At 37.0% G+C, this 13,906-nt stretch overlaps 1 protein-coding gene across 4 annotated transcripts in view; it reads right to left on the bottom strand.

Moving 5' to 3' along the window:
• The window catches only part of LOC150103189 (kelch-like protein 38), a 161,907-nt gene that overhangs the window by 99,902 nt on the left and 48,099 nt on the right, over window positions 1–13,906 (bottom strand). For all 4 annotated transcript variants that reach the window (XM_090397751.1, XM_090397753.1, XM_090397750.1 and 1 more), the window contains 2 exons: window positions 4,431–4,902; window positions 1,239–1,405 (listed from right to left, as the gene is read on the bottom strand). In XM_090397751.1, coding sequence (XP_090253877.1) covers window positions 1,239–1,405; window positions 4,431–4,902 — 639 coding nt within the window. The remainder of the gene's footprint in view (window positions 1–1,238; window positions 1,406–4,430; window positions 4,903–13,906) is intronic.

The following is a 13,906-nucleotide window of genomic DNA, read 5'->3' as shown; positions in this document are numbered from 1 at the left end:
AAAATATGAAAACAAAAACACAAAAAAATCCTTAGCATTATTACGTTGTACATAAGAAATTATTGAAGGAATAAAAAATTATATAAAAAGCCTGTGTAGCTCAGTGGATGTGGCGTTTGCATACCACGGCGCTTGGCCGCACGAAGGAAGACTTGGTTTCGAGTCTAGTCGGCGACTAGAGGAAATTTTTCTAAGCCTTTTTTCGACCGATTCCCGAGTTAGTCGATCTCTGGCACGGGCAAGCGGGTTTTTCCTCCCGGAAACTCGGGTTTTTCTTCCCGTAAACTCAAGAAAATCGACCGTAGAACCCACATTATTTCAGACATTAAATATATTGTGTTAGGGTTAGGGACCACGAGATGGCGGCACATTTGAGCCGTCTCTCTTCACTGTGTATCGCTTAATTAGTGATAGCCTTGGGCCATCTATCTCTGATTGGTACCAGTGGAGATTGAACTGCCCACTCAGTCTCCAAAAGTTAGATAGGGCTAAATGGCCTCGCCTACTCCCGTATACGGGAATAAAAAGACGTTAGCTGATTATTATATATATTAGTTATATTGATTATGCACCAAGACAAACTCCACTCCGAGATATGAAGATGTTTATTCCCTTTTTTTATGAATACTTCAAAAAGAAATGCTCTCTGGTTTTCATCACATGCAAACAATATGCAAATTATCTTTTAAGAACTCATTTTGAATGCTAGTGGTCACTGGTGTGAGGTGAACTTCGGTATTCTTTAGAATTACAGAAGCAAGTAAGGTTATGAAATCAGTGTATTATGGTTCTTAATTCCGTGTTTTCTTCAGGAAGGTTTCCTTGTTTTATGTAATGAAAAAAGAGTTTTGGGGAGGTAAAACCATTCCTCCTCCGTACAAAGGGCTTTTTAATGAACCAGGGTCTTTCCAACCAAAGGTCATCGTCGATGCCAACTGAGCTATGGAGTCTCTGGTGTGAGGTGAGAAAAAAAGGCGGGAGAGTGGAAAGAGTTGTATTCAGTCACAGTGCGAACTACAAATATCATTAAAAGTTATCACACTCACTCCTGCATCTCATAAAATGAAACTTGTGTAACTGAACTTATGTACATCGTGATATATGGGTTTATAAAAATGATTTTGCTAAAAAAAAAAGGCAATCTTAAAAACCTGTGAAGAGAGATTAACACTGAAAGTTATATTTCTATACATCTAAGATGACAAACAATAGTTAGTGCAATCAGATTTTTCACTTACCTTGCTTCTTTCATGGAGGCTAAAGTTTTCCATTGTTCTTTGACAATATTGAAAACATAACACCTAGTGGACCAACTTTCTCCTGGCTGAAATCCTCCAATGATGTAAATATTATAACCAATAGAAACACATTTGCTACAGCGAGTTGGACATTGAAATTTTGGAGGCTAAAAAAAATAAAAAATAAAAAAACAGGAAAATCAAAATTCTGGATATGTTTATAATTTATAACTCTATTTCGATACGTAATAAAAATGGTTAAATTGTAACTATGCTTTATGATTAAGATTAGCATAAATAATGGCCGATAATTTGTGTATTCTACCAGTTTTTCTGGTTCACAAGAGGAAAACACCCTTTGCCGGGAGAGAATCAAATCCTGCTACTTCTCTAAACAGCGAGTGGCTTACATACAACTCAAAGATCCTGCTAAGGAACTTGGAACTCGGGTTTTTCTTATCGAAAATCAAATACCACGTTGTCCTTGCAACTACGGTACGGAGGTTCTCTTTCAAGTAAGAAGGGTTATTATTATCATCATCATCATTATTATTATTATTATTATTATTATTATTATTATTATTATTATTATGTTGAACAGGGTAGGTGATAATATGGCGCCTTGTGGGACTCGGTGTTTTATCTTTATAGCCCGGCTGTAATGTGTGCCTATTTGTGTTCTGTTCGAGAGATAGTTCCTGAACCAGGTAACAGACCAATAGCTAAATCTACCAGCCATCTCCAAAATTCTTGAAAAAATAACACACGCACTAGACTACAGAATTATTTACAAAAGTACATTATCTCACAAAACCAATACGGCTTCCAGAAAACAAAACACACCATCACTTTATTAGAAGATATTGCCAACGCCATAAACATAGCTCTCAATAAAAATGAGTTCGCTGTCCTTATATTTATTGACTTAGCTAAAGCTTTTTGATACACTTGAACATGGCATGCTGACCAAACTACATTCAGTCGGAATAAGAGGAACACTGCATATACCTGGTTCAGGAACTATCTCTCAAACAGAACACAAGTGACAAAAATAGGCACACATTACAGCAAGGATATACAGATAAAACATGGAATCCCACAAGGCGGCATATTATCACCTACCTCATTCAACATATACATTTACGACGTATATGTATATGTTGAATGTGGACTACTAGCACTCCACAAAGACATCAATACTGCTCTTTCCAAAGCACAACAAGACCTAAATGAAATCACACCTTATTTCTAACAAAACTCAATTATAATGAATAGCACCAAAACGCAGATGTTAATTACACATAATCTGAGAATCATGAGTCCCGCACCACTATCGCAACACTGTCACACAGACCGCTGCATTAACAACAAAAATATCTGCTAATGTCCCGAAATCACACACCCGCAACACATAATACCTTCGCCTTTACATAGATTGCCACTGCAAATGGACAAAACATATAGAATGCTTACATACTTAACTCCGCATCAATGCAGCAGAACGTTTCCAAGTAAAAGACATGGTTCCATATAACGTAAAAAAAAAAACTTCTATATCAGGGTATTTGCAAATCGCTACTCGATTACGGTATACTACTCGTAACAGTCTACGCAAAAAACACATCAAACAGCCACCTAGAGAAAACAGAAACATTACGTTTGAAAATTATTTCAACCGTGATTTCGAGGACTCACATACAACAGCCAATAACCGAAGCCTTTATGTCGATGCACAGAATCCTAAGCATAAAAAATCTGAAACACTACTTAATGTTACTAAGGAATTACTTCAATAATACCTATCGTCAACAGAGACACGTATTGCATAACATGATCAACCGAATTGCATAACATGATCAATCACAACTCTTTACACCTCTAGATCCTTCAACAACTCATACGGTTCTGCAGCGAAATCACATCTCATACCCACTCTACTCAACAACCACAAAATTTAAAACACATAGACAATTACAGAACATTAAAACACGAACTGTTGAAACTATACTAACACCTATTTTCACTTCACAAATCACCAGCATCCAACGCCTGCTTTCCATTCATAATACATACGTTTGGTATGTATTATGTATTGTGTATGCTAATCTCACTCTCTTCATAAAAGCTAACCATAGCTTCGAAGTACATGGGATTAGCACAGTTTAATCAAATAATCCTCATTAGCCAATCACTACAATTAACTTCCAAGTTACAATACTTTAACTGATAAAAATAATGATGAGAATTATTACTTTACAAACACAAATTTCAAATTAAAACAGAACATTCATCACTAAATATTTGAAATTTACTTTTTTTTTTCTTTTTATTTATTTTTACTCGAGTAGAATTTTATCACTACGTGCGCTTATAAACGCGAATTTTTAGGGTAGCAATTCCCTACTTCGTTGCGAATCGTGGCCTGGTCGCGTGTAGACAGAGGCTTCTGCTTATAGCTTTGAGTTTTGCGTGATACCGGCAACTCGATCCTCGTAATCAGCTACCGATGGGAAAATTATAAGAATGCCTAATTAAGTCTCGTTATTTAGACTTCCAGAAAGGGGGGGGGAGACATATTACGTGTTTGTATCTATTTAATTGACTATAGGAGCGTGCTGAAGCCAATTAAATTTCAGAAATAAACTTTAGTCTCTTTTATCTTAATAATCCTGTTAAACATAATCCATAGTTCACTCTAGCTAGGTCACCTTTGGTTGAAAAGGTTCCTTACATCCTAAATGGGATTCGAAGATCACCAGGTGTTTCCAAAACAAGAGCAGATTTCTACACTTTGTTACTTAATTTTTATGAGCGGAGACATAACACGTGGAAACGCATTAAAATTATATTACTTGGAAATTGAAGATATTAATGGATGAATGAATAATATGTCTCGTATTGAAATCTTTGAAACCCAACCAAATAGTTTTATGATGTCCTCCAGTCACAACCGTTCTTCATACTCATTTTGAAAACTTGATAGTGAAAAAAAAATGGTATTTTTTATCCATGTTCTTCAGACAAGGGTAAATTGAAAGAAATATTTCGAATTCACAATTAAATGAACTAATCAAATAGAGCGCTATAGAAAACAATCTCCACTTTGTAAATGAGTTAGTAGTGTCTATCAAGAAGCTTAATCCGCAAAAGAGATTAAAAAAAAAAAATAGCATGGTAGAGAGATAAACTTACCGCAAACCATAAGTCAGCTTTTGTGTCATAGGATGCTATCGTATCCATGGGCTCGTTATTCCGTTTCATTCCACCAACCAGGAAGATAATTTCATGGGGTAGACGTGGTTGGGCATGATGAGGAGTTTCCATTTCTCGTTCAACAATGAATGACAGCTGTCTTAGGAATTTGAACCTATTCAATATTATTGTTTGACATTCAGCATTCTCTACCACGAACGGATGGTTCATAATATTTATAAAGAAATATCCTCTTTCCACAAATGATAAGCGAATACATTCCATTAGTTGGGGAAGAAACTGCTTTCTTTGATCAGGATCGTGTTCTGTCCAATAAGTTACAATCTCCCAGATGTCTTCCTCTTGAGCATTTATGGTACTGTCATTGATCAAGTTGATCAGTTCGTCTACTGTCAATTCCAAGAGAGATTCGTTGTGCAGTGGAATTTTGCAGAATTCTGACATCACATATCTGTCAGTAGAGATCAGAATGAGTGAAAATAGTTTACTATTTTAAATTCGATTAGCAAATAATCTTTAAAATAAATAAATATCTTCCTCCAGGGAAAAAAAAAACAAACAAAGCTTTTAAACCTCCAAAATATTAATGATCAGAGAAACATACTCTTTTCAACTTTTGAGATTCTGATAATGCATACTATGATGGAATCAGTGGACTGAAACGTGTAATAGTATATTTATGTCGGCACATGTGGCTTATACCGCATTAACACGTTCATTGCCAATCACGCGATATCGCGCGATGCGAGTTCTCACCAAACGGCCGATCACGCGTTATCGCGTTGACGTCGCTAACTAAATAAAAAATTTAAAAAATTTGGCCACCACACGAAATTCCAATTTTCAGCTTGCCAACGAAAGTGTTAAAAGACAACGAGATATATCGCTAGATTAACATGTGCGTGTAGAGAAAACTTGCTTGGAAGGATCGTTATCGTAGGACAGTAGTAGAAGAGTAGCCACTAGTGACAAGATCAAGATCAAGATAAGATAAGGAATCGTTACATGATTGGTTGTTGAGATGATGACGTCATTGTGTGTATGATGTCATGAGTTTGGAATGTTTCTGGGGCCATCTGTGTGTGTGACGTCACGTTGTTTGTTTCGTTCGCGTACGGAATTATGGGTGATGATTAGAGATAAGGATTCGTGTCGTGAATGTTTGTTATTATCAGATGTAGATAAGTGATGTCATTTGTTAGTTGTAAATAAGTGAAGTAATTTGTTATTTGTAAATAAATGATGTTATTGTTTTGAATGGAAAAGGAAGATATTAGTGGATAAGGATTCGTGTCGTGATTGGTGGGATACTAAAATAGGGGTAGGGTGAATGGGGGGAAGCGACGTCAGTGTCCTGGATGTGTGTTGTTATGAGTTGTAGATAAGTAAATGGTTTGCGTATGGCATTATGGGTGAGGGATAGTGATAAGATAAATTTTGGCATGTTTGGAATTTAGCTGGGGCCTACCCCCCCTTCTGCCAGGGACATCACGTGGTGTGTTGGGTTCGCGTATAGCATTGTGGGTAATATTTAGAAATAAGAAATCGTGACGTTATGTGTTTGGAAATTTCTGGGAACATATGTCTCTCTGTGATATCACATGGTGTTTTGGTTTGCCTATGGAATTGTGGGTGATATTTTTGAGATAAGATATAGTTCGCCCACCATTTCTAGATCCCTTCTTGGCTTTGTGCCAAGAATAGTCGATTCATGCTGAAGGGGAGAAAAAAATGAAGGATGTACGAATTGGTCGCCAATATGCAAAATCACGTGCTTTCTTGTCTGTCGCTGTACTAGTACTAGCTTGATTTTTGTTGTTCTCTTTTTGCATTATTTTTTTATTATTAATTTGTATGATGGATCCTTTACAGTCAACAAGTTCTATTGTTACACGTTTCAGTAGCTCTTGCAAAAGAATATTGAATAATGTGCTGACATTCTGCGAAAAAGAATCGTCAGAAGGCCGTCTTCTTGTTCCCCTTTCTCAAGTCATAAAACGTGCAAGTGCAATTGCGGGCGTATCGGGGTCGACTGTTAAAAGAATTCGTAGGGAATCAAAAGGTGAAGGTAAGCCAAAATTTAAATCTCCTAAAAAAAAAAAAAAAGCGCCAGAGTAAAGAAAACCATCGAAACCGTAGCTTTGAATGATTTTGATGTAGACGTTATAAGAAGAGCTATTCACGAATTTTACGTATTCGAGAAAAGAGTGCCAACTGTTCCGAAATTGATTCCTGTGCTTAAAGAAAAAATTAATTTTCCTTGGAAAAGAGAAACTTTAAGGAAAATACTTCATGAAATCGGATTTTGTTTTAAAAAGCCCCAGAATAAAAGGAAACTTATCGTGGAGCGAAGTGACATTGTTTTATGTAGAACGCAGTATTTGCACGTATTAACACTCTACGTACATTTTTCCAACTGTTATACAAGCAAAATAGTTACACTTTAAAAACAGCAATGTTCATAAAAGAAAAGCTAAATTTTCCGACCTGTAGTAATAAACAAACTCAGTTTGTTTATTATTACATCCCAGAAGACAGACTGATTACCCTATTATCGGAATGGATTCTCCTTTTTCTGACATGCGCAGTAGTTTCGAGGGACCTCAAATCGGTGGGCGAACTATATCTTGGAATTTTCGCAAGGTGACATACATCCGTCATTTTTGTTATGCTTTGTCTTTGGTTGTCTATAGATGGCTGTACTAATTTTCAAATACAGTTTGGGGTATTTCTTTCCTGTTAAAAGACTATGGGAATTCTAAGAGTCTAGTGGCGGCAGTGATTAGGCTTTTCTGAATAATTTAATTATATGCTGGTGTCCCTCAAACACACACTTTTTTTTTCCATAGCTTAACACATTTTATTTCACAGATATTATTTACAATGTAATATGCAGAAATAGGAATTTACAGATATCACCAATGCAAGTGGTGTTTTTCTCGTAACATTTCTTTGATGAGATATGTACGATTTGGTGATTTTGATACTGCTTCCCAGATGAGTATGGCAATTTTCACATACACTAATATTAGCAGCACTGCTAATATTAGTGTATTAGCAGCACTGCTAATATTAGTGTATTAGCAGTGCTGCTAATATTAGTGTATTAGTAAAAGCAAGTATCAGCCACTTTTGCGATAGGTCTTGATTTTCTCCTGCAAAGAAAAAAAAAACTTATTGTTAATAATGGAAAAGTTAGCAGATTACTATAATCCTAATACAGTACTTAGTATCAAAGCTTTACAAAAATTTGCCACATGAAACCGTGAAAAGTTGATTAGCAACACGGCCTACTTATGTGAGACATAAACCCATTAGAAGAGAGTTTAAACGCAATCAAATCAAAGTCGCGACACTTTTACACACTTTTCAATGTGATTTGGCTGATATGTCATCCCATGCAAAAGAGAATGGGGTTGTGTGTTTCCTCCTTACGTGCATAAATTGTTTTTCCCGATTTGCGGAGGTTCGAACACTGAAGAAGAAATCAGCAGATGCTGTTGTTAATGCTTTCGAGTCTATTTTTAAATAAGAAGTGCCAATGATCAATATTACATAAACATTGATCAAGGAAAAGTTTTGCAACAAGAAAGTTCGTGCATTGTTTAAGAACCATAATATTCATTTCTACACGACCAGGAGCGAAATGAAAGCACTCATTTCAGAAAGATTTATCAGAACATCGAAAACAAAGATCTACAAATGGATGACGTATACTAAAAGTAAAAGTTATACGAAAGTTTTGCCGACCCTTGTACATACTTATAACCTCACACCCACACCGCACTATCGGTATGGCTCCTTCGGAAGTTAACCTTCACAACGAGGATCGTGTTTGGAAATATTTGTACGGAACCCAAGAGGAGACTACCAAACCAAAATTTCAAGTCGGTGAATAGTGTGGTTTTAAGTGATGATACCCACAAATTTAGAAAAGGGTTTTGGGGTAACTGGACACGAGAATTGTTCACTATTGCTCAGGTTATTAATAGAAACCCTGTAGTATATAGAGTTCGCGGTCGGGACGGAGAGATAGTGGAGGGAACTTTCTATGAACCTCAACTTCAAAAGGCTGATATACCCAATGAACTTCCGGAAGACGTGTATCTAATCGAGCAAGTACTTAAACAACACAAACAAAAGGAAAGCTTCAGTATTTTGTTAAGTGGCTCGGTTATCCCTCATCGTATAATTCTTGGGTTCGTAGCGAAGATGTTTTACTTAACCCTTCTCAGTAACGCCTGTATGAAAATGTTTCCTACTAACACCCAAACGAAATTTCAAGTGGAATTACCACACGAGATCAGACTTAAAGGTAAATGGGAAGTTGCTCTTGTCGAAATTCATCTTCCGGGAGAATTTAATGACATCGATTGGGGTTACGATGAGTTTCATATGATACGTGCAGTTGGAGGAGGAGTCAACACTATCGACAACAACAACATCACAGGAAATAAAGTTTTCGAAAAGTCTAAAGAAGGATTTTACAAAGTGTACAAGATTCCCCATGGCAGTTACAATTCACCCTCTGAACTTCTTCAAGCAGTGTTTGATGTGAGTTCTGTGATTACTGGAAAAAAAGAACCCAAACAATACCATTTTTCTGACAGTCCCAAAAGATTACAACCTGTTGTTTCCCAAGGAGGCCTCGGGTTTGGGCTTTCTACTGGATTTTAATCAGACTGGTGTTCACAGGGAAATATCCAGTTGATATAAAGAGGGGTGTAGCCACATATTTTGTTAATTCTGATTTAATCCAAGAACAGATAGTTGGTGATATATGTGCACCATTGTTACGAGTTGTTCAGTGTAGCATCAAGTGTTCCTTCGTTTTTGCTCAACCTGATTATTATCCGTTACGAAAACAAACATTTCAGTCAATTAGCATTGAAATTCGTTCTGACAGCGGCGAGTTGTTCCACTTTCGTGGCGGTAAGACAATAGTTAAATTACACTTCCGACAAGTGAAGGATGACTGATTATCTCAGATATTACACACTGCAGACAGGTGGGGCTCAAATGTTTACGGGGCCCCCAATACAGCGTGGGTACAGATTAGGTAGCATTTCAGAAGTACCTTCTCCTTTCTAAGTCCACTTTTAAAACCTGCAGCTCAATTTGTCGTCAAGCCTTAAAAGCCGGTCAGCATATGATAGGAGATGTATTGGAAGGGGTACCTGTACGTCGAGCCTTTATAAACAGAGCATCAGAAGCTGGGAAAACTCCATTGCTGAAAAGGCTCAGAGCCGATTACTTCAGAGAGGTCAAGGAAGCAAGAAGAAAAAAACGAATACTAAAAAGCGCAAGCGAGATTAATCTTTTGCTGAGGATATGATGTCAGAGTTAGATCTTTTTTCCCACCCTCGTGTCAATATGTGTGTGGAAAGAAGTTCTTATGTCACCTACCAACCAATATCCAGTACTGACAGTGGAGGTCCTGTGAAATTTTGCATACCAGGTACATCTGAAGAATACTTGGATTTGGGAAAATCATACCTACGCGTTCGTGTGCGCATCACTGACAACGATGGTAAACCTATCGAAGATTCTTCAGTTGGTGTTGTGAATAGTTTTTTTCATTCCCTGTTCGTTCAGTCAAATTGACTTTTTTCTCCAAGATAAACTAGGGAATGTGACATCAGACACGTATCCTTATAAGACATATTGAAAACCTACTAAATTATGACAGAGATGCTAAAAACAGTCAACTGACAAATGAACTATTTGTTAAAGATGATGTGGCTAATGTTAGTGATATGTTTACCAAAAATGAATGTGGGATGCGTAGACGACAAACTCGAATTAACCAATCGAAAAGTATCGAGATGCTTGGGTGAATACACGCTGACATCATGCATCAAGACCGGTACTTGATCAACAACGTTTCTGTTCGTGTTCGTATGGTTCGCAGTTCTCCCGAATTTTGTTTACTAACTGCAAATGCTGATGCTAAGGCTAAAGTGCAAATTGAAGAGGCTACACTTTTTTGTCCGCAAAGTCAAAATAAACCCAAAGATTCAACTGGCTCACCTGTCTGTGTTAGACAAGCCAAACATGGTATATCCCATCAATCGAGTGCAAGTGTCTTATTTTTCGATTCCCAAGGGTATGTCAGATGCCACACGAGACAATCTGTATCTAGGTGAAATACCATCTAGATTAATTATTGGACTGGTTGTTAGTGATGGATTTAATGGCACTTTCAACATAAATCCATTTAATTTTCATCATTTCAATCTGAATTTTCTTGTGGTGACAGCTGAAGGTATTCAGTATCCCTCGCAAGCTTTGACTCCGAACTTCAAAGAGAGACATTACAGCAGATGTTACCTGTCACTGTTCACATCACTAGGCAAATGCAACAGGGACTGTGGTAATGACATTTCTTATGAGGAATACATGAAGGGAAACATTCTCTATGGATTTGACATCGCCAGATCAAAATGCAGTTGCCCCCCATGTCAGCCGGTTAAGAAGAGGAAGTGTGCGACTCGAAGTTAAATTTGCTCAACCTCTTCCTGAAAACATCACAGTGGTTCTTTATGAAGAATTTGAGTGTACGTTATCCGTAACAAAGGATCGTTCTGTGTTACTGGACTATGAACACTGAACAATTAGTAAGCATACTAGAGTTAGAACCCACCACAAGAAAAGTGTGTTTAGGAGTTTGTGCTCGTGATGAATTGCTACAACATCCGATCAGACAACGACACTCGATGTTCGTAATGGCACAGATCCGACTTGGTTGCCAGGACAAGATTGGCAAGTTATCTATATCAAAGACAAAAACGGTGATTTTTTCGATAGCTTCGGTCGTCCACCCGAAAGCGATATTGTTAACTTTCTGAATATCAACACTAATATATGGCATTATAATAGTGTACCTGTACAAGCTAATGATTCTGTCACGTGTGGTTTGCACTGTGTAGATTTTTTTAATATTGAGATGCCGTGGTCTTTCTATGCAAAATATTATTAGCAAATGTTATTCTAAGGATTTGTGGTTAAATGATATTGTAGTAACTTATTCTGTTACAGATCATTTACTGAAAATAAAAAATAATTTAAAAAAAAATGTTTTATTTTCACTTACCATTTTTTCCACACCAGTTTCTTATTCCCACGCAGCTTTCGGGGAGATAAAAAAGGCGAAGTTGCTATTAGTTCTTCGAGCTCTCCTGCGGGCAGGGAGTGGACTGGAAACATTTTCCTCACTGGGACTGACTGATGTTGATAGTTGACGGGAATGGTTCTGGGTATTCGGTTTGTTCAATGTAGGTTCTGGATGTGACAGTCTATGTTCCTGTTGCTCTCCTTTTGTGTGAGCCAATTGGTTTTTCAACCCTAAATACTTTTGCAGAACATTTAAATATGCTTTTATTTTTTCATCTGCATGTTTATTTCTTATTTTTAAAATGGCACTCATTTCATCATCTGGTGTGTACAGTTCATGCTTCTCAGGTGATTGGAGGAGTGTAAATTTTTTAAACGTATGATTCATTTCCTAATAATTGAACTCAATAAAGGAACAATAATACTGCCTAATAATGGGAATAGTGCTCCCCGTGAGGTAAAACCAGTTTTCTTCTAGTAATGAAAGGAAGCGATTTGTCACTTAGTGCTCTTATAATTTTTTTTCTTCTTCGTAGGCGTGACTTCTGGTTATGTTTTAGTGGAATATTTCCAGATAAAACATTTTTTCAGATTTCACAGAGTGTGGTGATTTGGTTGAAAGTGCAGTGTTTTGAGCCTATCAGCCATTCAGGGATATATACTGTATTGGGTTCTTCTCCTGGGAAAATCCGTGACCTTAAGCGTAAAATATCAGGTGTTTTTCCTGTCTAAAGTCTAAAACTAAATATGAGTGGGGTTCCCGTGTTGCATCTTTATAAATCTGAACTAATACGTTCGATTGTCCTGGAAATACTTGGGAAGCTAAATGAGAAAACTGTAAAGAGTCTCGGGGATTTTTAAAAGCAATAACATAATGGCTATTGAGAGAAATTGTTCGAAAATGTGTTCCTTTACAGAATAAATTCTGTAGTCTTTACAGAATACAGAAAACACTGAGGTTACGGTAATGTGAACCTTTTATGAAAACATCAGCTATTTCCGTGCTGTCCTTAGCCTGGTGAACCAAATTATCGATTATGAGTAAATTTCTCACATTTGAATCAAATTCAGGTAACTTCAAACCATTCACGAATTCTATGTTGGTAAATTTTTAAAATTTATCCTGATTTTCACTGTAACAGTAAACGATTCGCTCCGGCGGTGGTTTGATTTGTTGATTACAACGTTCTATGAGAGACAACACGAATGTTGTTTTTCCTGATTGTGTAGCTCCAGAAATAATGCATGTAAATGGATGTATGAACATAGCGAAAATGATAACATAATAGATTGTGATTATTTTATATAATCAGAGATCATGTAAAAACAGATAGATACTTGTTTTAATATCAAAAAATTCTCCCCATCAAGATTTTTTTTTATCACAGTCACCATGTAATCATACCAAGACGAATTTTTTTATTTTTAAATTCTAAGAAAAAATAAGCTATTGTAGAATAATAGTAACAATAACAGTGATGTGAAAGCTGCACATGAGAAGCGCGACACTGCAAATTATCGTGTTGGGAAACAATCATGGATTTTTACCTACCAGGTAGAATGTTGGTTAGTTTTCTGTCCCATAGATGGCATCTTCTGATTATGGGGTATGTGTGTGTAAGGAATTATCCTTTAAAATACCCATAGGGAAAAGTGCATGTGTCTGTTGACACTATGCGCTTCGCAAAAGTGTATCCAAATCTTTTTGTTACGGAGGTCGTTTTGAGTTGACAGCTCCATTTGTCTCTGTGGACAGAAAATGGTACAGGAATTTCGATGTTTTGTGGCTCACCCCATACTGCTGCTATCATAGATTCCAGATTAATATTAGTGACAGCGCGAGAATTTAAAGTAATGCCTTTGCATTTGGTCACAATCTTACCCCCCCCCCCCCCGCGTTCTGTAGGAATACGATTTGGGGCCTGTAGTAACAAACTCAACTATAAAGTCACCGTCGAGTTCGTTGCCTACCTCCCCAAGGTAGTGGACGGTGAGTAATCACCCAGTTTTTCACTGAAAAATGACATGACAGAGTCGGTATCTGTGTATAAAATCCGTCTTTGCAAAGGTTCCATGACCTCATATAACTTTATCCTACCGTAGGCAGCTACAAATGAGGATATGAAAGCATTCCCTTTCCTATTTTCAGACTCAGTGCCTTCACTAGGAGAGTAGGCACCCATCATCTGCTCTTCTGAAACTAGTCTGGCATCTTGGATAATTTTATCATCATCATCAAATTCCTATCATATCCTCTACACCCCTTGAGCGGTGTACAGGATATGACATTTCATGAAAAATTTACCTCATTACTAACTTCCTATCTACAATTTTTCTCCAAA

This window comes from Typopeltis vanoorti, chromosome 9, assembly GCF_054136105.1.
Source record: "Typopeltis vanoorti isolate ZY-2024b chromosome 9, IOZ_Tvanoo_1.0, whole genome shotgun sequence".
NCBI classification, from domain to species: Eukaryota; Metazoa; Arthropoda; class Arachnida; order Uropygi; family Thelyphonidae; genus Typopeltis; species Typopeltis vanoorti.
This window is presented reverse-complemented; position numbering and strand designations above follow the sequence as displayed.